At 35.9% G+C, this 21,267-nt stretch overlaps 2 protein-coding genes across 2 annotated transcripts; one reads left to right on the top strand and one right to left on the bottom strand.

Moving 5' to 3' along the window:
- Positions 1 to 1,143: 1,143 nt before the first annotated feature.
- On the bottom strand, positions 1,144 to 19,928 carry LOC123704392 (protein suppressor of forked). Its single transcript, XM_045652752.1, has 18 exons — positions 19,783 to 19,928; positions 19,520 to 19,711; positions 18,806 to 18,838; positions 16,010 to 16,107; positions 15,350 to 15,503; positions 14,747 to 14,840; positions 13,986 to 14,125; positions 12,906 to 13,097; positions 11,795 to 11,932; positions 11,254 to 11,396; positions 10,079 to 10,236; positions 6,038 to 6,204; positions 5,115 to 5,222; positions 4,162 to 4,250; positions 3,218 to 3,318; positions 2,733 to 2,867; positions 1,993 to 2,093; positions 1,144 to 1,436 (listed from the first exon to the last, which is right to left on the bottom strand). The coding sequence occupies exons 1-18, from the start codon at positions 19,807 to 19,809 to the stop codon at positions 1,332 to 1,334; spliced, it is 2,175 nt and encodes a 724-aa protein (XP_045508708.1). The 5' UTR covers positions 19,810 to 19,928; the 3' UTR covers positions 1,144 to 1,331.
- A 518-nt stretch (positions 19,929 to 20,446) lies between these two features.
- On the top strand, positions 20,447 to 20,876 carry LOC123704380 (U6 snRNA-associated Sm-like protein LSm2). Its single transcript, XM_045652740.1, has one exon. It carries the CDS (start codon positions 20,520 to 20,522, stop codon positions 20,805 to 20,807), a length of 288 nt encoding a protein of 95 aa, XP_045508696.1. The 5' UTR covers positions 20,447 to 20,519; the 3' UTR covers positions 20,808 to 20,876.
- Positions 20,877 to 21,267: the final 391 nt, after the last annotated feature.

A 21,267-nucleotide genomic window follows, 5' to 3' on the forward strand; every position in this document is an offset into this window, starting at 1 on the left:
ACCGCAATACCGTTATGCCATGGAGTAAGGCGACGATTTCGGTATCTTTGAATCTTGCTAGCGAAGTTTCACTTCTGACACGTGTGCTTGGCACACACGTTCTTTTTTTATACTATTTTAGGCTAGGTATAAATTACGTATTTTTTTCCAGGTTTGGGTATGGGTTCAAAAAAATTACAATACTTCATGATTCAGGTTTCTAAACTGTAAAAAATTATAATAACTGGAAATCAAAATTAAGATCACTTTGTAAAACTAAAAAATTATTTGCATTGACATACTATAAGCAACTAGACTAACTCACTATACTAACGTTTTAAAGGTCATCTACTTAATATTATAATGCTGAAGAGGAATCTAAAATCTCAGGAACTACTGGTGCGTTTAAAAAAAAATTCGGTGTTAGATAGCCCATTTATCGGGGAAGGCTATAGGTTATATATCATCACGCTGAGACCAACAGGAGCGGAGCACTGCGGGCAAAACTGCGGGGCACAGCTAGTTAATCTGAGCGGCTTTTTGTAACCATCCATTGAAATTAACACTTTATTTCGTTGCAGTAATGTTCAAAGCCTATTGTATTGTTCATTAGAAAACTCTGCCTCATACACGCGTTGGTAGAGTTTTGCATTGGACAGTTTTAAACGTGATTGTGAATATAGTTGTTTATTGTACCGTCAATATTTAATATACCAATTACACACTAAAAATAGTCAAAGAGCTTTACACAATATTAATTATCATCTCTCTCTTTCACTTTTACACTATTTGACATAAGGCAGAAAGTGACAAAATTACTTTAATACCGATAAAATACATTATTGCTTTGAAACATGCTTATTTAAAATATTTTTTTACTTAATCTTAAAATAATTTTATCTCTAACAATTTATGTCAAAAAAAATAGACGAATACGAATAGTTTTACAATATTAAGGCTATATTTTTCCTAAATTATTGAACACGGCCATTTTAGACCTGATTCCGTCTCTTTCTTACTACTTTCTCTTTCTTACACTCGTACTTCCATAATAATAATACATTTAAACAAACGCAAGGGCCGCAATTTCCAAATACATAAGGATTTTTATCTAAATTTTCAAAATAAAAACTGAACACAACATACATATTTGAAATAATTGTTATTCTGATAAAAAATCCGCTTTAAAAAAAAATCTGATGAAAATACACACTAAACAATTTATTCCGTCATTCCATCTCTTTCACACACCAGACCATGCAATATTACTATCCCTTTCCAACATTGTTTTAACAAAATATGTAGTATATTCCGTCTCTTTCACACCCCACACTAGCCCCATACATCCGTCTCTATTTAACGCGTTTTTGTTGTCTCTGTCTATAAATGTCGTTAACAGGCGGAGCTACTCCAAGATCGTCGTCATCCGAATCGTCACCTGCTTTTCGGCGACGAGCCTGTTGATAAATAAATATATGTTTAAAAAAGTAAAATTCTCTACTATTGTAGGATAAATAAAATTATAATAAATAATAATAAATATTTCAGGACAATTTTCCCACACGGCACGATCTGATCCCATACTAAGCTTTCGCTTGTGTTATGGAAACCAGATGGCTGATAAACATACACATATAATTTTAAATAAATACTTATTTATAGATAATTAGCACCCAGACACAGAGCAAACATCTATGTTCATCACACAAATATTTGCCACGGGTGGGAATCGAACCCACGACCTATGGCTTGGAAGGCATGGTCACTGCCCACCAAGCCAACTAAAATTATAATTTTAAAGAGCTGAAAAAAAATCAACATGGATAAAAATTGCTAATGGTAATTTTTTTTTTGGTAGATTACAACTAAAGTTTTTATATTGAATAAATAAGCCGAATAAATACCGCCATTTCATTTTTAACAACTACCCTCAATAAAAACTTGACCTTAATTTTTTTTCAAACTACCCTCAACTTTCCCCACTTTTTTCCCCAACTACCCTCAAAACCTTACCTTATTAGTAACAGTGGTGACACCGTCGTCATCCATTATCCAATGCACAGAGCGGGCGAGATCGAAGAGCTTGCTATCACCGCCCTCCGTTGGTAAAGGTGCTGTGTACAGACATACAAACATATATATAAGAATCCATACTTATATTATAAATGCGAAAGTAACTCTGTCTGTTTATCTGTTACTCATATTATAAACACAGATATGCAGACTGCAGAGTAATAAACGTACAAACATACAGACATTATAATTACATCAAAATCCATTCAGTAGTTTCCCCATGAAAGAGGAACTGATCCTGTTATAATATTACTAGCTCTCCGCCCGTGGCTTCGCCCACGTTTTCAAAGGAAAATCCGCATAGTTCCCGTTCCCGTGGGATTTCCGGGATAAAACCTATCCTATGTGTTAATCCAAGTTACCCTCTATATGTGTGTGCTAAAATTCATAAAAATCGGTTTGCAGCAGTTCTTTTTTTTATTTTTGAAGTGAAACTTCTTTATCGGGGTTGGCCGTTGGAAAAAAATTCAGCGTAACATTATTTCGTTACGCGTGACATTTTTCCGTTACGCGCCATTTTTTTCTTATCCCTACCACGCGTGATTCGACGTATTTCTGTAAAGTTGTAAGTAAATTATTTAAAAAAAAATAAGTTCATAAAGAAGTTTCACTTCTTACGTATGTACACTAGTACACGGACACATTTTTTTTTTAATTAAAACTGATAGTTGTTAACTCACGTTTATCCGGCAGCGAGATTCTATTGAACAACGCAATAAGTCTATCCACGGCTACGAATGGCCCGCGGAACGAACTGGGCGGCGGCATCATAGTACACAGCAATGCACACGGCGGGGGCATCGGGAACGAACCACCTTGAAATATATAGAAAATGTATATAAAATACACGGAAATGTGAAAAAAATACAAAAAAATGCAAAAAAAATCAGTAAAATTTACAAAAAATAGACAAAATTGCGAAAAAAAGGGGTTAAAATGGCAAAAAACGCGTGATAAACATGACGGGAAGTGTAAAAATCGGACCAATAGTGTATAGATGTGTCAAATAGTAAAAATGTGTATATAGTCCACAGCCACAAATGGGAACCATCTGTGACGGAAAAATAGTGTAAAAAAAGGATAAATTATGGTAGATAAGTAAAAAGTTTCAATATTTTCTATACTTTTACAAATTCATTTAAATATAAATAAATGAATAACTTACCAGGTATCGGATGCTCTCCGGGTAGCGGGTTCGATTTCGGCTTGTACGGGATCATTTGACTCGTGTCTGGACGAGCTATGTCTTTATTTGGATCATTATCTCTGAAAAATGGCAAAAAATAATATTATCTCTGAAGAGTAGTTTAATGTTAATCCATACTATAATATTAAAAATGCGAAAGTAACTCTGTCTGTCTGTCTGTTACTCAATCACGCCTAAACTACTGAACCAATTTGCATGAAATTTGGTATGGAGATATTTCGATACCCTAGAAAGGACAAAGGCTACCTTTTATTGCGAAATATGTACCACGAGCAAAGCCGGAGCGGACCACTAGTATTATATAAATTTTCGGTAGAGACCGCTTAAAAACAACATTTTATTTAAGTGTCTTGTACTCCGCCATAATAAATCTATACTAATAGTATAAAGCGATTTTTGACCGCCTCCTTGGTACAGTGGTTGACGCGTGAGCGTAGAACCGAGGGGTCCTGGGTTCGATTCCCGGTGGAGACGAAGAAAAAAAAAATGTCTCGGTCTGGTAGGACACAGAAGGCTGATCACCTACTTGTCCCTAAAGAAAAATCGATCAGTGAAACAGATGTATGCATAATGCATCTGCCCCTTACCCCACTACGGGGACATGGGACTTCACTTTTTTTTTAATAGTATAAAGCTGAGTAGTTGGTTTGTTTGTTTGAACGCGCTAATATCAGAAACTACTGGTCCGATTCGAACAATTCTTGTTAGATAGCCCATTCATCGAGGAAGGCTATAAATCATTACGCTAACACGAACAAGAGCGGAGCAATGCGGGTAAAACCGCAGGGCACAGCTAGTTAGATATATATCTCCTAAAGGGTAAACTTACTTTTGTTCGTTATATATCCCCTAAAGTGTAAATTTACTTAGTTCGTTATATATCTCCTAAAGTGTAAACTTACTTTTGTCCTAATATAACAGCGGCTAGTTCAGGCGATATACCCGCTAAGGCTCCGCCCAGAGCCCAAGATTTATTTGACATCGCTGCTACCTAGAAACAAATAAATAAATATTTCAGGACAATCACACACGGCACGATCTGATCCCATACTAAGCTTTCGCTTGTGTTATGGAAACCAGATGGCTGATAAACATTTATATATAATTTTAAATAAATATTTATATAGATAATCAACACACAGACACAGAGCAAACATCTATGTTCATCACACAAATATTTGCCACGGGTGAGAATCGAACCCACGACCTCTGGCTTGGAAGGCAGGGCCACTACCAACCAAGCCAACCGGTCAGTCAAGAAAATATTAGTTTTTTGTTATTTTAATTAATTAGAGAGTAAAAATTTAATTTATAATATCTTTTGTACATTACTTACATAAGTTAAGGAGTCGTTACTACGTTTAAAACATATATTTATTTGATGCGACTTATTGACGTGACAACGTCTTATAATTCGATAGAGCCGGCTGCACGCACGAAAAAACATGACTCATGCGGCGTTACCTCGCTCTGACTCATCTGAGGCGTTCCGTGTAACGCTTGAAGTGCGAGCGAGAGCGCGGAACGAGCGACAAAGAAGCACAATCGGACGTTGTCACGTTCAACTATCGTCAGTAAATCGACTTTACAGACAACCAATTTTTTTTTAGCAATATTTTGCCTTTTGTCGTTTGGTTAATGGTTATATAACATGACAGGTTTAAAAAACAGTTTATTCAAGAAGACTAGGCCATTTTGGATTTTTAAAAATTAATTCAAACGTTAAAACGATAATTACACAATACAGACAAAAAATATTCTTAAAATAATTGTTTTAAATTTTCTTCGATATCTATTTAATAACCAATTATTATTAAAAATCATATTTAATTTAATATAATATAAATCTACTAACCTCAGTATATCCAATCGATTTCAGCTCAGCAATTGTACAAGGGTAGAGATCTAAAAACTTGTATCTGTCGACCAGTTGCGCTGTTTCTTTGCCTTCGAATTCTTTAATCTAAATAAATAAATAAATATTATTTTAGTAGGAATAAAAAATGTTCATAAAAATAGCAAATTTTAAAATTAAAATTAATTTAGGAATATATTGTATTTTCGAATATTTACCATAGAATAATATAGCGAAAATTACGCGGTTTATTTTTTTATATTTTAATTACTAGCTGCGCCCCGCGGTTTCACCCGCATTACTCTTGTTGGTCTTAGCGTGATGATATTATATAGCCTATAGCCTTCCTCGATAAATGGGCTATCTAACACCGAAATAATTTTTCAAATCGGACCAGTAGTTCCTGTGATTAGCGCGTTCAAACAAACAAACAAACTCTTCGGATTTATAATATTAGTATAGATAATATTTAATAATAATTGATTTGATATATTATGTATTATTTGCACTGTTTTTAACCTACTTCAAAAAAGGAGGAGGTTATCAATTCGGCCGGTATGTTTTTTTTTTTATGTATGTACACCGATTACTCCGAGGTTTCTGAACCGATTTACGTGATTCTTTTTTTGTTCGATGCGGGATGGTGTCGAATTGGTCCCATAAAAATTTTATTCGGATAGGCCCAGTAGTTTTTATTTTATGGGCATTTTTGCAAGTGCAAGTTTGATGTCGGTTGTTTTTAACGCAGTTATCACTTGTTTATTGTATGAACTCTGCCTAATATAGGTTAAGCAGAGTTTTGTTTCGGACAGTTTTGAGCACAATAATTATGAATATAGTTATTTATAGTACGTCAATCAAACATATGTACAAACAAATTAGAAAAAGTATAAACATCGACTATCTTTTCCCAAAAACCTCACCTTTTCAAGCACAGCCTGTCTCCGCTTCTCAACTTTCACAATACTGATCAAATCTCCAATATTTGACTCAAACTCCAAGAATCGATTCCAAATGTCCACCGAGCTTTCCGGTTTCAAGCTACCAGATGATAAAACCCGCTCGAAAAGGACACGCGTGTTGTTGTCCTCTAAAAGGACAGACACAAAATTATTGTAGTATGAGCAAGGTAAATTAAACAAAAAAATTGTATCACATCACATCAGCCTATACCCGTCCACTGCTGAACGTAGGCCTCTCCCAGATCTCGCCACTTTTCTCTTTCTTCTGCATATCGCATCCACCCAATGCCGGCCACCTTCTTTAAGTCGTCAGTCCAACGCGCCGCAGGGCGTCCTACACTACGCTTGCCTGTACGTGGTCTCCATTCGAGTACATGCCGACTCCATCGACCGTCTGTTCTTCTACACACATGGCCAGCCCACCGCCACTTCAACGTGCTTATTTTGCGAGCTATGTCGGTTACTTTGGTTCTTTGTCGAATAACCTCGTTGCGAATTTTATCAGACAAAGAAACTCCTAGCATAGCTCGCTCCATAGCCCGCTGCGCAACGTTGAACTTATGGATGAGTCCGCATGTAAGGGTCCACGTTTCGGCTCCGTACGTCATTACAGGTAGGATGCACTGGTTAAATGCGCGCGTTTTTAAGCTCTGTGGGATTGCCGACTTAAATATGTAACTAAGCTTGCCAAATGCTGCCCAACCCAAACGAATTCTTCTGCTAGCTTCCACGTCGAAGTTGTGTTTGCCTAGTTGAATGTTTTGGCCAAGATAGATGTAGTTTTGCACAACTTCTAGCACGGATCCACTCACGCTCACGGGTCTCGGGACTACGTGTGCGTTGAACATGACCTTAGTCTTGTCCAAGTTCATCTTGAGACCAACCCGCTGAGAAGAACTGTTCAGATTGTTTAACATTTCATCGAGCTCTTGCACGGATTCTGCTATAATAACTATATCATCTGCAAAGCGCAGATGCGAGATGTATCGGCCGTTAATGTTGATTCCCCGTTCTTTCCAATCGAGTGTCTTGAAGATGTCCTCCAACGCACTTGAAAAAAGCTTTGGCGATATGACATCGCCTTGTCTTACTCCACGTTGCAGTTGAATTGATCTTGTACTCTGTCCTTGTACTTGAACGGTCATCGAAGCGGTTTCATAAATACATCTCAGCACCTCGATATAGCGGTAATCAATTTGGGCTCGCTGCAAAGAGTCCAATACAGCCCAAGTTTCAATGGTATCAAAGGCTTTTTCGTAGTCAACATATGCCAGACAAAGAGGTCGGTTATATTCTTCTGTTTTTTGAATGATTTGTCTCAGTGTGTGTATGTGATCTACGGTACTGAAGCCTTGTCGGAATCCTGCTTGTTCAGGTGGCTGAAATTCGTCAAGCTTACGAGCGACACGATTTGTGATTGCCCTTGAAAACAGCTTGTATACATGGCTTAAGAGGGATATAGGACGGTAGTTTTTCAACGCTGTTCTATCACCTTTTTTGAAAAACAGTACCGTTACACTCCTACTCCATGTTTCTGGGATTGAGCCGCTGTGGAGGACAGAGTTAAAGAGCTTAGCGAGTTCCTTTATTAGAGGTGATCCTCCAGCTTTAATGAGCTCAGCTGTAACTCCATCTTCCCCAGGAGCCTTATTATTCCTAAGCTGCTCCAGTGCTATCTTGATCTCGTCCACGTCAATATCCGGCAGTTCGTCTGTATAGTGGCGAGTTAGCTTGGCTCTTGGATCAACCGCAGTAGGCATTTCAGACCTTTGTGTTTTCTGTCCATATAAATCGCTATAGTATCTTTCGATTTCTATAAGTATTTCTGGTTTCGAAGAGACTATGTTACCTTCAGATGTTATGAGTTTGGTGATGTGACAATGGGAAGTATATGGCTTAGTGAAGACTTTAGAGCCTTTGTTGTTTTCTATGGCCTCTTTGATGGTTTTTGTATTATGTTGGCGGATGTCATGCCGAATACGTTTTTTCACTTCCTTGTTCAGCTCTCGGTATTCTGAGGTATCTTTGTTACCGCATTCTCTCCTCTTGCGCATCAGATCTAGAGTCGCGCCAGAAAGCTTCGATTTATGCTCTTTCCTCGTTGGTCGAAAGTATTTGTGTCCCACCTCACGAATTATCCTTACAAGCTCATTGCTAGTGGTATTAACATCTTCGTCGTTCAATGGCAACGCTTCAAATCTATTTTTTAGTTCAAGCTGGAACTTTTCAGAAACATCCTGGGTATAAAGTAGCTTCGGACGTAGAGTGGACTTCATCAGGCGCTTACGCTCTAGCTGCACATCAATATTAAGCGTACCTCTTACCATTCTATGGTCACTTCCGGTATTAAACCTACTGATCACAGAGACATCGGTGAATATGTAGCGCTTGTCGGTAAGGATAAAGTCTATCTCGTTCTTTGTCATGCCATCTGGGCTCTGCCATGTCCACTTTCTATGAGGCTTCTTTTTGAAAAATGAGCTCATACTGTATAGCCTCTGGCGCTCGAGAAAGTTTACAAGCATTTGACCCCTTGTATTTCTACATCCATAGCCGTACGGACCCACTCTTGTTTCACCCCATTCTTGAAGTCCAACCTTAGCATTGAAGTCACCCATAACAATCTTAAAATGTGACTCAGAATTAGACATAGCTTTGGCTATGTCGTCGTACATAGCTTCGACCTCATCGTCAGAGTGCGCAGACGTTGGAGCATACACTTGGATAACCTTCAAGGAGTACCTTTTGGTTATCTTTAGTACTAAAAACGCAACTCTACTAGACACACTCCCGATTTCTACTAAGTTATTAACGAGTGACTTATGAACAACGAAACCAACACCACCTTGGGAAAGTTGGTCTCCCTCTCGATAGTATAGTAAGTGGCCTGACTTTAGGGTCACAGTGTCCTCTCCCTGTCTTCGGACTTCAGATAAGCCCACAATGTGCCATCTGATGTGACTAAGCTCGGTCTCAAGTTCTGTGATGTGTTCGTCTAGTCGAAGAGTTCGTCCGTTATACGTAGCCAAGGTCAGTCGTTTACGGTAGCCATCATTAACCCGGGGATTCCTAGCACCCCCTGCCCCGCCGTTACCTTGGTCGCTACCATGACCAGGAATAGCGGAGCGACCGGGAACTGGGGGCCGTTTATTGGATGCAACTTTCATATTATTTTCCTATATCTGGGAGGATATGCCCTAGTCACCGCGCTGGGCAGACGTGTTGGTGACCGCAGTGAGACTTATTTTAATCGACAATGCTGCTGCCCATTGTCGATTATTTAGATTTGTAAGTCTCAGATTTAGAAATGGTTATACCGCCATTTGTCGGTCGCCAGTGCCTTGTCCGTTGCATAGCAGGATGTACCACGAGCAGGTAAGGTTGGCAGTTGGGCTATCTAGATGACTGTCGATATCCCCTTACATCCCTTGTATAGAAATAGTTAAAAATGCGAAAAAAAGAGGGAAAAGTAAGTAAAAAAATTGTATAGAAATAGTTAAAAATGCGAAAAAAAGAGGGAAAAGTACTAATGGTGATGATTTTCTTTTACTTCTCATTATTTAAGGAAATTGCAAATTATAGTTCGAACTAATTCTATTGTTATACAATGCTATATTCAATTTATTATATTTTTGGATATTCTTTAAGTTTCTTGAAGTGCTAGAAAACCGAAGAAGTTGTAATAATAATAAATTTCTATTAATTTTTACACCATCTCGATTTTTCGTAGAAAAAAACAAAAAAACAATTTATTTTTTAATCTGATTCTTTTTTTGTATTTACCTATTACTTAAAATAATTTTTACTAGCTTTGCCCCGCGGTTTCACCCGCGTGGCTCCGCTTCTGTGGTGTGAGCGAGATAGCGAGCCTATAGCCTTCCTCGATAAACAGGCTATCTAACACCGAAAGAACTTTTCAAATCGGACCAGTAGTTCCCGTGATTAGCGCGTTCAAACAAACAAACTCTTCAGCATTATAATATTAGTACAGATGTAACTTACCATTAAGATGCGACAAATAATCAATATAACAGAGCACATATTCGGGAATGTGTGAGAACTTCTTAAGGCCCAATTCGAAAATTCTAAACGCAATATTTTTATCCTTAGAACAATAATATTCCATTAGAGCCGCTGCTACGAATACGTGGTATCGAGATCTGAAACAAGTGATAACTGCGTTAAAAACAACCGACTTCAAACTTGCACTTGCAACATTTACAAATACATAAAAAATGCTCATAAAATAAAAACTACTGGGCCTACCCCGCATCGAACAAAAAAAGAATCACGTAAATCGGTTCAGAAACCTCGGAGTAATCGGTGTACATACATAAAAAAAAACATACCGGCCGAATTGATAACCTCCTCCTTTTTTTTGAAGTCGGTTAAGAAATAAATCCACACTAATATTATAAATGCGAAAGTAACTCTGTCTGTCTGTCTGTCTGTTACTCAATCACGCCTAAACTACTGAACCAATTTTCATGAAATTTGGTATGGAGATATTTTGATACCCGAGAAAGGACATAGGCTACTTTTTATCCCGGGAAAATGACGCAATCCCGGAAATCCCACGGGAATGGGAACTATGCGGGTATTTCTTTGACTGCGCGGACGAAGCCGCGGGCGGAAACCTAGTAAAATATATGTAATTGATTTTAAATTCGAAATTAATGTAAAAATATAGTTTATGTTTACTCTGTAAAGATGTAGTTTTATTTTGGCAAGAAATTTTAACCGATTTAAATTATTTCGCCATTTATAAGCTAAATCATCTCCGAATAAAACAGGCTATTATTTATCTGGGATCAAGCAGGCGAAGCCGGGACAAGAAGCGAGTTCTAAATAATAATCATAAAAATTCAAATGCAAATTATATTTATTTGCAAGAATGTTACTTTATTTACATAGTAATCTCGTATCTCATATTTTATATAAAACTAGTGGTCCGCCCCGGCTTCGCCCATGGTACATTTCGCAATAAAAGGTAGCCTATGTCCTTTCTCGGGTATCAAAATATCTCCTTACCAAATTTCAGGCAATTGGTTCAGTAGTTTAGGCGTGATTGAGTAACAGACAGACAGAGTTACTTTCGCATTTATAATATTAGTATGGATTAGTTAAAATAACTCTCCTAATTTTTATTAATATGAAAAAAAAACTAAAATACTTACCTAGGATCCTCTCTAGCCCGTTTAAACACGGTTCTAGCGGACTTTATCCCTTCGGCTCGTCGAGCAAACTTCATGTATTGAACATACGCTAGTGTGGGTTCGATGTCCGCCATGTCCAGATAGCGGGTGTATACTTGGTGCACCTAAATATTAGAAAATATGAGTAAAAATGTTGGTAAAATGTGCATATTAAATTTAAAAAAAATATATAAGTACGCCCCGGATTGTCCGCAAGTTCGAATCCCACTATGTGATCGAATTTTTATTAATATACAGCTATAGTAAAAAAAGTTTACAAAAATCTTGCAATTTATCAAGTGTGAATTTTTTTTCAAATGACTTCAGAATAAAGAGTGATAAATTTTATAATTATTCAACATACTAATAAACGAAGATAGGTTAAAAAAAATAAAAAAATGCTGTTAAAAAATTTCACAAAAATTTCAAAAAATTCCGTAAATTTTTTTTCAACCTGTGTGTTATTTAATTATTTTAATTACATTACATATTTTAATCGACTACACCTCTAGTAATTAAATACCTTATTATAATGTAATCGACTCTCTTCATAGTCCGCGTGTGCAAAATGCAACAATGTAGATTGTTTTAACGGTCCGCTCGTTGCCCGTTCATATACTGCGGCCGCTTCTTCAGAGAATAGTTTCGCTGCGTTTGAATCCTGAAAATTATTGTCAAAATTAATAAAAATACACGTAACTTGATAATGAAATTGGTAAAAAAACTTGGGTCGCATAGAAGTTCATGCAAGTGGCAAATTTTACGTTTTTCATAATGTTGAGTTCAAGATGTTGTACGCATTTTTAAAAATTTATTATGGCCATTTTACTCATTAGGTTATGTACTTTCGATTTCAGTTTAAAGTTTTTTGATATCTGCGAAGTTACGGAATAATCTATTCTAATTCTATCACTATAACGCACTATAACCCCGCTATAACGCACTATAACAGACTATATCGCACTATAACACTGTAATAGCGCACTATAACACACTATAACGCACTATAACATCACAACTCACCCCCTTCTCCTGCAGCAACTTGGCGGAATGGTCCAGGAACTGTGCGGCCTGATGCCACACGTCCGGGTGGTGGGCCAGGCACAGCAGACACTGTTCTATCACTATAACGCACTATAACCCCGCTATATCGTACTATAACACCGCTATAACAGACTATAACGTACTATAACTCCGCTATAACAGACTATAACGTACTATAACCCCGCTATAATAGACTATAACGCACTATAACACCGCTATAATGCACTATAACACACTATAACACCGCTATAACGTACTATAACAGCACAACTCACCCCCTTCTCCTGCAGCAACTTGGCGGAATGGTCCAGGAACTGTGCGGCCTGATGCCACACGTCCGGGTGGTGGGCCAGGCACAAGAGACACTGCTCTATCACTATAACGCACTATAACCCCGCTATATCGTACTATTACACCGCTATAACAGACTACAACGTACTATAACTCCGCTATTACAGACTATAACGTACTATAACCCCGCTATAACAGACTATAACACACTATAAGGCACTATAACACCGCTATAACGTACTATACACACTATAAAACCGCTATAACAGACAATAACGCACTATAACATCACAACTCACCCCCTTCTCCTGCAGCAGCTTGGCGGAATGGTCCAGGAACTGTGCGGCCTGATGCCACACGTCCGGGTGGTGGGCCAGGCACAGGAGACATTGTTCTATCGCGAACATAACACGACGGGCAACTAGCGCTGTGTCCTCCGAACGTAGCGGGTTCGATCTCTCCCAGGATATGTACTTTTTCCATAGTTCCACCTCGAAGAGAATTTAGAAAATTGAACATAAAAAACAGGGAAAATCATTAAAATCCATACTAATATTATAAATGCGAAAGTAACTCTGTCTGTCTGTCTGTTACTCAATCACGCCTAAACTACTGAACCAATTTTCATGAAATTTGGTATGGAGATATGTTGATACCCGAGAAAGTACATAGGCTACTTTTATCCCGGGAAAATGACGCAATCCCGGAAATCCCACGGGAACGGGAACTATGCGGGTTTTTGACTGCGCGGGCGAAGCCGGGGCGTACCGCTAGTATACAATAAAAAGTTACGAGTTATGAAACAGATAATAAATCTAAATGAATCCTTTGTTTGCGAGTCATTAATAACATAAAAAAAACAGGAAGTAAAATTATCTAAATATGCATCTAAAAGACACGAGTACAAAATACAATATGCTGTATAAATGAACTATTTTGGAAAATTCCAACCACTCTAACACATTTCACCAACTGTTTCACACATTCCAACTCATTCTACCATATTTCAAACAATTCAAACACATAGCAACCCTATCTACAATATTCCACCAACCCTATAGAATATTCCACACCATTTTATCACATTCCACCGACTATATCCCTCTTTCAAATCACATTCCAACTCATTCTACCACATTTCAAGCCATTCTATCACATGTCAACCCTATCAAACAATGTTCCAACGATTCTAGCACATTCCAACTATCCTAGAATAACTCTAGAATGTTCTAGAATGACAATACTATTTCACACATTCCAATCACATTATATTACATTCCAACTCATTATCTACGATGTTCCAACCATTCTATAACATTACACCAACCATTCTAGCACATTCCAGAACATTCTGCAATATTCTAGAATGTTTTTTTTACCTGTTTCATCTCCTCTCTATCTGCGGTAGGGGGCGTAGCCGGCATATTTCGATTCAAACCTCGTGTGACAGTCTCTAGCTCTTTGGCAACTCGACGTGCGTTCATATACTCTCTGGAACGTTCCATGGCCATTCGTTCCGCTGTGTGGAATTAGTTAGAATAATAAATATTTATGGACATTTTTCACATACGGCACGATCTGATCCCATACTAAGCTTTCGCTTGTGTTATGGAATATGGATGGCTGATAAACATACTTAAATCAATACTAATTACTAATATTATAAAGCTGAAGAGTTTGTATGTTTGAACGCGCTAATCTCGGGAGCTATTGGTCCGATTTGAAAAATTATTTCGGTGTTAGATAGCCCATTTATCGAGGAAGGCTATAGGCTATATTATATCATCTCGCTAATACCAACAGGAGCGGAGCACTGCGGGTAAAACCGCAGAGCACAGCTTGTATATTTATATAATTTTAAATAAATTCTTATATAGATAGATTAGTTAGAATACGTGTTGAGTGTTATTTTTGTGTAATACATAGTTGAAAATTGTAAGATAACTACGCATTGAATTTAATTGAAATGTCACAAGCAAATAAATTATTGCAAGGGTTGCCAAAAAGTAAAAAATGTCTCGGTCTGGTAGGACACAGAAGGCTGATCACCAAAGAAAATCGATCAGTGAAACAGATGTACCTATAATGCAACTGCCCCTTACCCCACTAGGGGACATGGGACTTTTGTACGTTAACTTACCGATAATAGTATTAATTCCTTGTTCGAATGCGATATAGTCCTTCCATAGTGTTTCGATACCAATAATCGGTGTGATCACCGCCCTTTGATACACCTACAAATTATGAAGTAGGTACATTTTACAACGTAAAAATTGAAAAGAAACCTCAAAATAAACACCATAATAGATGACAGACGACACCATAATAGGTAGTAAAGACAATTGAATTTTTTTCAGAAGATACATTTCATATCTAATATCTAATATATATTATAAAGGCGAAAGTTTGTAAGTATGGATGTATGGATGTTTGTTACTCTTTCACGTAAAAACTACTGAACCGATTACAATGAAATTTAGCACACATATAGAGGGTAACTTGGATTAACACATAGGATAGTTTTTATCTCGGAAATCCCACGGGAACGGGAACTATGCGGGTTTTCCTTTGCAAACGCGGGCGAAGCCGCGGGCGGAAATCTAGTAAGTTATAAATGATAATTAATATTTAAGCATTCCATAGAAAGTCTAGTCAAATCATTGTCGAATACATCGTATGTTTTAAAAGATATTTGCCACATATTCTTAGTTAAAACTGCGAAAAACATTCATCAATCCTTTACCTTTCTCACAGCAGATATTTTCTGATTCTCAGCATACGATCCCACGGCGTCTACCGACTTCAAAAACGTCACATAGTCGTTCCAAATGGGGTACGCGTGGATGTCGAGCCCGATTTTTTCCAAGGCAAAGTCGTATGCTTGAGCCATTTTTTCTCTAGAATAAAATCATTATTTACAGATAGACATTTATTGTGCACATTGACGTAATTACAATAAACAACTAGATTCATAGTTAATATTTAATAACGATCAAAAATTGTCCGAAGCAAAACCCTGCCTACACGTTTATTAGGCAGAGTTTTATAATAAAATAATTTGAAACGTAACTGCTACGAAATAAGGTTTTAATCTCAATGTATTCTCTCGGACACATTTTGACGACCTTTTAATACACACAATTATTTAAGAACTATGGACTATAGATGGATATTATAGTGATTGAATTTTGAAATAATTTGATAACTTAGAAACCATGTTATGGCATCGTTGGGCGAGTAGAGGCAATCACGATAGTATAGAGGGCCTAAATGTCTATGATTGGCCGTCATTGTAAATGTTTATTCATCATTCAATCGCCGTAAAAGCCAATATTCACGATCATTTTTTAGGCCAACGCTGCCCATTGTGAAAAGGGCCCATTACAACTTAAATTTTACTTACTTGTACGTCGGCAACATGCACTTTGTCTCCTTCACGTAGTTGAGGTACAGCCTCCATAGTTCTATGTTAAGAATTTTCATCAAGCACCTTTGGAAAAGCTGTTGAACAATTGTCAATTTTTCATCATTTTTTTAGGAATTACATTAATTTATAAGTAAAGAAATAATGTTGATTTATTACCCGAATTTTATCAGAAGAGTGTATGTTCCTTGAAACATGTAGCTAGCTGAAAATTCTTTATTGAAATTTTCTAATTTTCGATGTTAAAACCACATTTTTTATTTGTAAAATTAAATGGTAGAATAGATTGGCGCCAGATTTCCAATCATATGTATTTTTTCAACCTTCTGTACCTTTATTATGTTTTTAATTGTTTGACTGTTTTTATATAATAATTACCTGTTTATTAATTTCTTATATGCCTGCATTTTAGCATACTATAAAATATTCTATTATAACCGCATTGTAACACTCTCTACATTATGTTGTTTTAGCGTCAAAAAGTAGCTAGAAAGTTCTTTTCATCTTTAAAAGTCGTATACCTTTTACGTTAATAAATTAACAAATATATCCAGACAAGCAGGCAAAACTTTTAAATTTAAAATAAGATGTATCCCTCTAAATAAAACTGTATCTATTAAAAAAAGAGAAATAGTACTTTTCAAAATTAGGGAATAATTATTATACTATCTATCGAGATTGATATACCTACATTATTATGAACAAAACAATTTACATGCCTTTTTTTTATATTTTTTTTTTATAGTGGGGAAATCTTCCAAAGATACCCACGGCCCCCGGGGAAGGAGCCGTGGGTTATGTCGGATTCTTACCGACTAAAACCCCACTGTGTTCCGTCGAGCCGCTTTAATGATGGGGCCGCGGGTATTGATTAGAATTCTTCCGCGACACAATTTACATGCCTTGCAGAAACCTTAAATTTTACAAAAACTATAAATAAAAAAAAAATCATCTTACCTCATGAAAAAAATTTGTGAATATTAACCCATTGAGCCCCGAGCGGCCCGATCGGACCACGACACAATAGATTTTCTATTGTGTCTGTGATTACGGGGGCTGAGTTAAAAGTAAATTTTATCGTAATATAATTAATTCTTTGGCACATTGGGAGCATCACAAATATCCTATCCTATCCTACTAATATTATAAATGGGAAAGTTTGTGAGGATGGATGCATGTGTATGTAGGTATGTATGTTTGTTAGTTTTTCATGCAAATACTGAACCGATTACAATGAAATTTATCGCACATATAGAGGGTAACTTGGATTAACACATAGGATAGGTTTTATCCCGGAAATCCCACGGGAACGGGAACTATGAGGATTTTTATTGGAATACGCGTGTAAAGCCGCGGGCGGAAAGCTAGTAAATCATATTTGGACAATCACAATCCTTATCAATCCTGATTTTCATATGATTAGTATTTCTCTTATTTCTGATAATGTTTTACTTAGGTACCTACCACCGAACTTACATTGCCATAAAATCGATCCAGCATTTGTCAATATTTAAGTTAGGTACATTTGAGGAAAATTATGCAACGCTACTAAGAATGCATTTATATAATAATTTACTATTATCTTTATATACTAGTAATTTACATGCATGCCACAATACATGAATGAATACAAGAAAGAAAAATAGCAACTAGAATAGGAAATGTGAAGGAGAGGTTATATTTATGAAAATTGAAAAGGGATCAGTATATTGTATTTTAAATCTATACTAATATTATTAAGCTGAAGAGTTTGTTTGTTTGTTTGAACGCGCTAATCTCAGGAACTACTGGTCCGATTTGAAAAATTCTTTCGATGTTAGATAGCCCATTTATCGAGTAAGGCTAAAGGCTATATATCATCACGCTAAGACTATCAGAAACGGAGAAATGCGGGTAAAACCGCGGGGCATAGCTAGTAGATCATAGAAGTCAGGATGGGAGCATAGAAGCCTGTCAGTTGTGTTACACTTTGCAAACATTCATACAATGTACAAATGTTTTCGCTAATGTATCACTACATTGCAAATATTGTCCTAAACTTATGGGTTTGCGTATTCGTACGTTCATCGCGTATGTGCGTGACGGGCATTATGGTAAACCAATAAATGATTAGACCACGTTGTGTCGAGTCATTTGAGGACTTCGTTCAACACGTAGTGTTATAATTACTTATTGAAAAAATAATTAATATTATGATAAATTGTACGCGAGATGTTACCTAATTTTAACCCACTTCAATAAATGAGGTTTGACGATTCAATTTTTTTGTATGTTTGCGGCAACTACATTGCTGTATTTTTTTGGAAAATATGTTTATTAAGTGTTGCCCACTTTTTGATTATTTTGTTACTTTTGCATTCATACTTTCATAAATATATTTAAGTTATGAACTAAATATTATTTATAATAGGGATAAAATACATGTCAAAAGGGACCTTCTTAGGCATTCCATATGGCAAATTTTTTTACAAAAAGACTATTAGTTACTACTTCCTTATTACTCATACTAATTTTTTTCAAAAAAAATAAATTAAACATTTTTTTAAATATTTAATCAAATATTTACTTAAAATGCCACAGAAAATCACCTCCAACATGTCTGAACACAGACACCCTAACCGAAAAAAAACATGTGTCATATATTTTTATCTTTATTTCATCTTACATCTATTACAAGCATAGACTAAAATTAAATTATAGAGTAACTTTTTAAATTTAATATCACAGTGCTTTTAGGAATTTAAAAAACTTAACTTACGCTGTACGGATACTAACCTTTTCGACTTTTTCGAAATTTCTTGCCTTCATCTGTGAAAAAAGTAAATGATATATGAATTATAAAGTGCATACATCATGTCTCCTCTACACTACTCGCGAAGTTGAACGAGGTGAGATGAAAAGAATAATGTAGAGAGGCAGTTCGGCTTACTTCGTCCAACTATACAATACAATATTTGTGATTTTATTGTAATGAGCATTTATATGATATTTTAGAGGTAACTTCAGGATTTTTTTTATCTAGCAAAATTTTTCCAATAATGTTTTGGAAAGAGTCAACCCATCACAAATACGTTCCGTAATACATATGAGAAACTTCAGTGCGAAAATACTTCAATATTTTCAATTATAGCTCATAGATAACAGTCCTAATTGCCGTTTTCACCTACAAAGGGCCCTTAACAGAACAACTTAGTTTACCATAATAACGAGGCATGTTTTTATGATTCTCAGCGGCTTCACTAACTATAGTATTATGTTTTACATTCAAGCAGTAGAAATAAAACCTTAATTATTAAGTTCAGAGTAGAAAACAAAATATTTTGTACATTATTGCAGTCCTTAGGTGTTATTTACATACATACATCTTACAATCTAAGTAATGTTATTATTTTACAGTTATTCATAAATACTTGCAAGTTTTAAATGAATAAAAAAGTTTTAAACATAAAATAAAGACATACAATAAATTTCGTCAAATACCATACTGACCTCCTGTTCAATATAGATCTTCCAAAACCGGCCTGTAGTTGGAAATGCAGTAATGAGTTTTTCATACATAGTACGAACTTCATTGATAGGCCGGGTTTGAGCCTCCCGTATGAGTAAAGACCAGGAATCCACATCATATGTATTCGCCTCTACAGCTCTTTGAGCACGACTTAACCTCTCATTTCCCCAGTCCTGGAAAAAACAACTTTTTAGTCAAGAAAAAACTACGAAAAGATGGGTTATGACATCGATGCATGTATTACAATTTCCGCGTTCTCGTCTGTTGACATGATGACTAGTGTGTTAAATTACTCAATGGGTTAGTGATAAAGTAAAACAATAAACAAATTATAATAAAACCAATGCAACGCAGACGCTATACCGACGCAAACCACCTTGCAAACCACCATTAACGACACGAAGCAAATGACATTTGACAATTTAAACTTGACATCTGACGTCTATAAAATTATTCATAATTGTCGGCCAAAAGTAGTATACCGACTAGTCTTTTGGGATTATCACTAACTGTATATTTTGTTTAAATATAAAAATACAATAAATATTGTTAAAATGTGGTTATTAATAAGAATCTATAAATTTTCATTTATTTAATAATTTTAAAGCGTCTAAAATTCAATAAACATACAAGAAAGGTTGTGGTTGTGGTTGTGGTAAAATTGTAAGTGGATTGCTTTTTATTCATTCGACTATGTTATCGAAATGTTACATTATTTTGGTTAATTATTTAGGCTCTTGTGAGTTTCTGTTATTTTTATCAACTACTTAAATTTTTTTAATAATTTTGCTTACTGCTTGATAGTCCTAATATTGATGTATCAATGTGTGTATCAAGGACACAACTAAAGCTATAAAAATTAAAAAAAAACTTAGAAATATACTTTGACATTGACACTTGACAGCCATTTGTTTTCACCTTTTGCATCTTCGAAAGCGGTTCATTTACAAACAAGAATTTTGTATTAAATACTATATCGAAATGCTATTTTACTCGTTCTTTAAATCGTTAGTTGGCAAGGACGTGGTCGTGGAGCTGAAAAACAACCTGAGCATATGCGGTACGCTTCATTCTGTCGATCAATACTTGAATATAAAACTTTCGGATATAAGCGTTATAGATCCGGATAAATATCCACACATGTTGTCAGTGAAGAATTGTTTTATTCGCGGTTCTGTGGTGCGTTATGTGCAGCTACCAGCAGATGAGGTTGATACACAATTGCTACAAGATGCCGCAAGGAAAGAAGCAACTGTTTCAACGAGATGAACATAACCTGTGATGTGGAAGCTGTAAATATTTGTAAGGATAAACGTTAAATAAATTTTGTATTTAATATATGTGTGTTTTTGTTCACAACCTGTAAAGTTTCTACAATTGCTTTGTGAGATTTGTGTTTGAGGTTATCAACTCGACTACTGGTAATAATTTACAGAAAATATTAAGCCTCCAATGAGTTCTAATGTATAAGAAATTAATATTTCCCATTGCCTTATGGAATAATAATCTTAATAAAACTATTTAAACAGCTGTTTGTATGTAAAAATTCTCTCCCTCAGACTCATTCTCAGCGAACATTTAAAAGACACCTACTTTCCTAAATAATGTTTTCAGATAGATAATGTTTTCAATGAAAATAGTAATTTTAAATTGTAAAATTGCAATTGCAATAAGATTATCACTAAATAGTATAAAACAAAGTCGCTTTCTCTGTCCCTATATCCCTATG

The sequence above is a fragment of the Colias croceus genome, chromosome 29, assembly GCF_905220415.1.
Source record: "Colias croceus chromosome 29, ilColCroc2.1".
In the NCBI taxonomy this organism is placed as follows: Eukaryota; Metazoa; Arthropoda; class Insecta; order Lepidoptera; family Pieridae; genus Colias; species Colias croceus.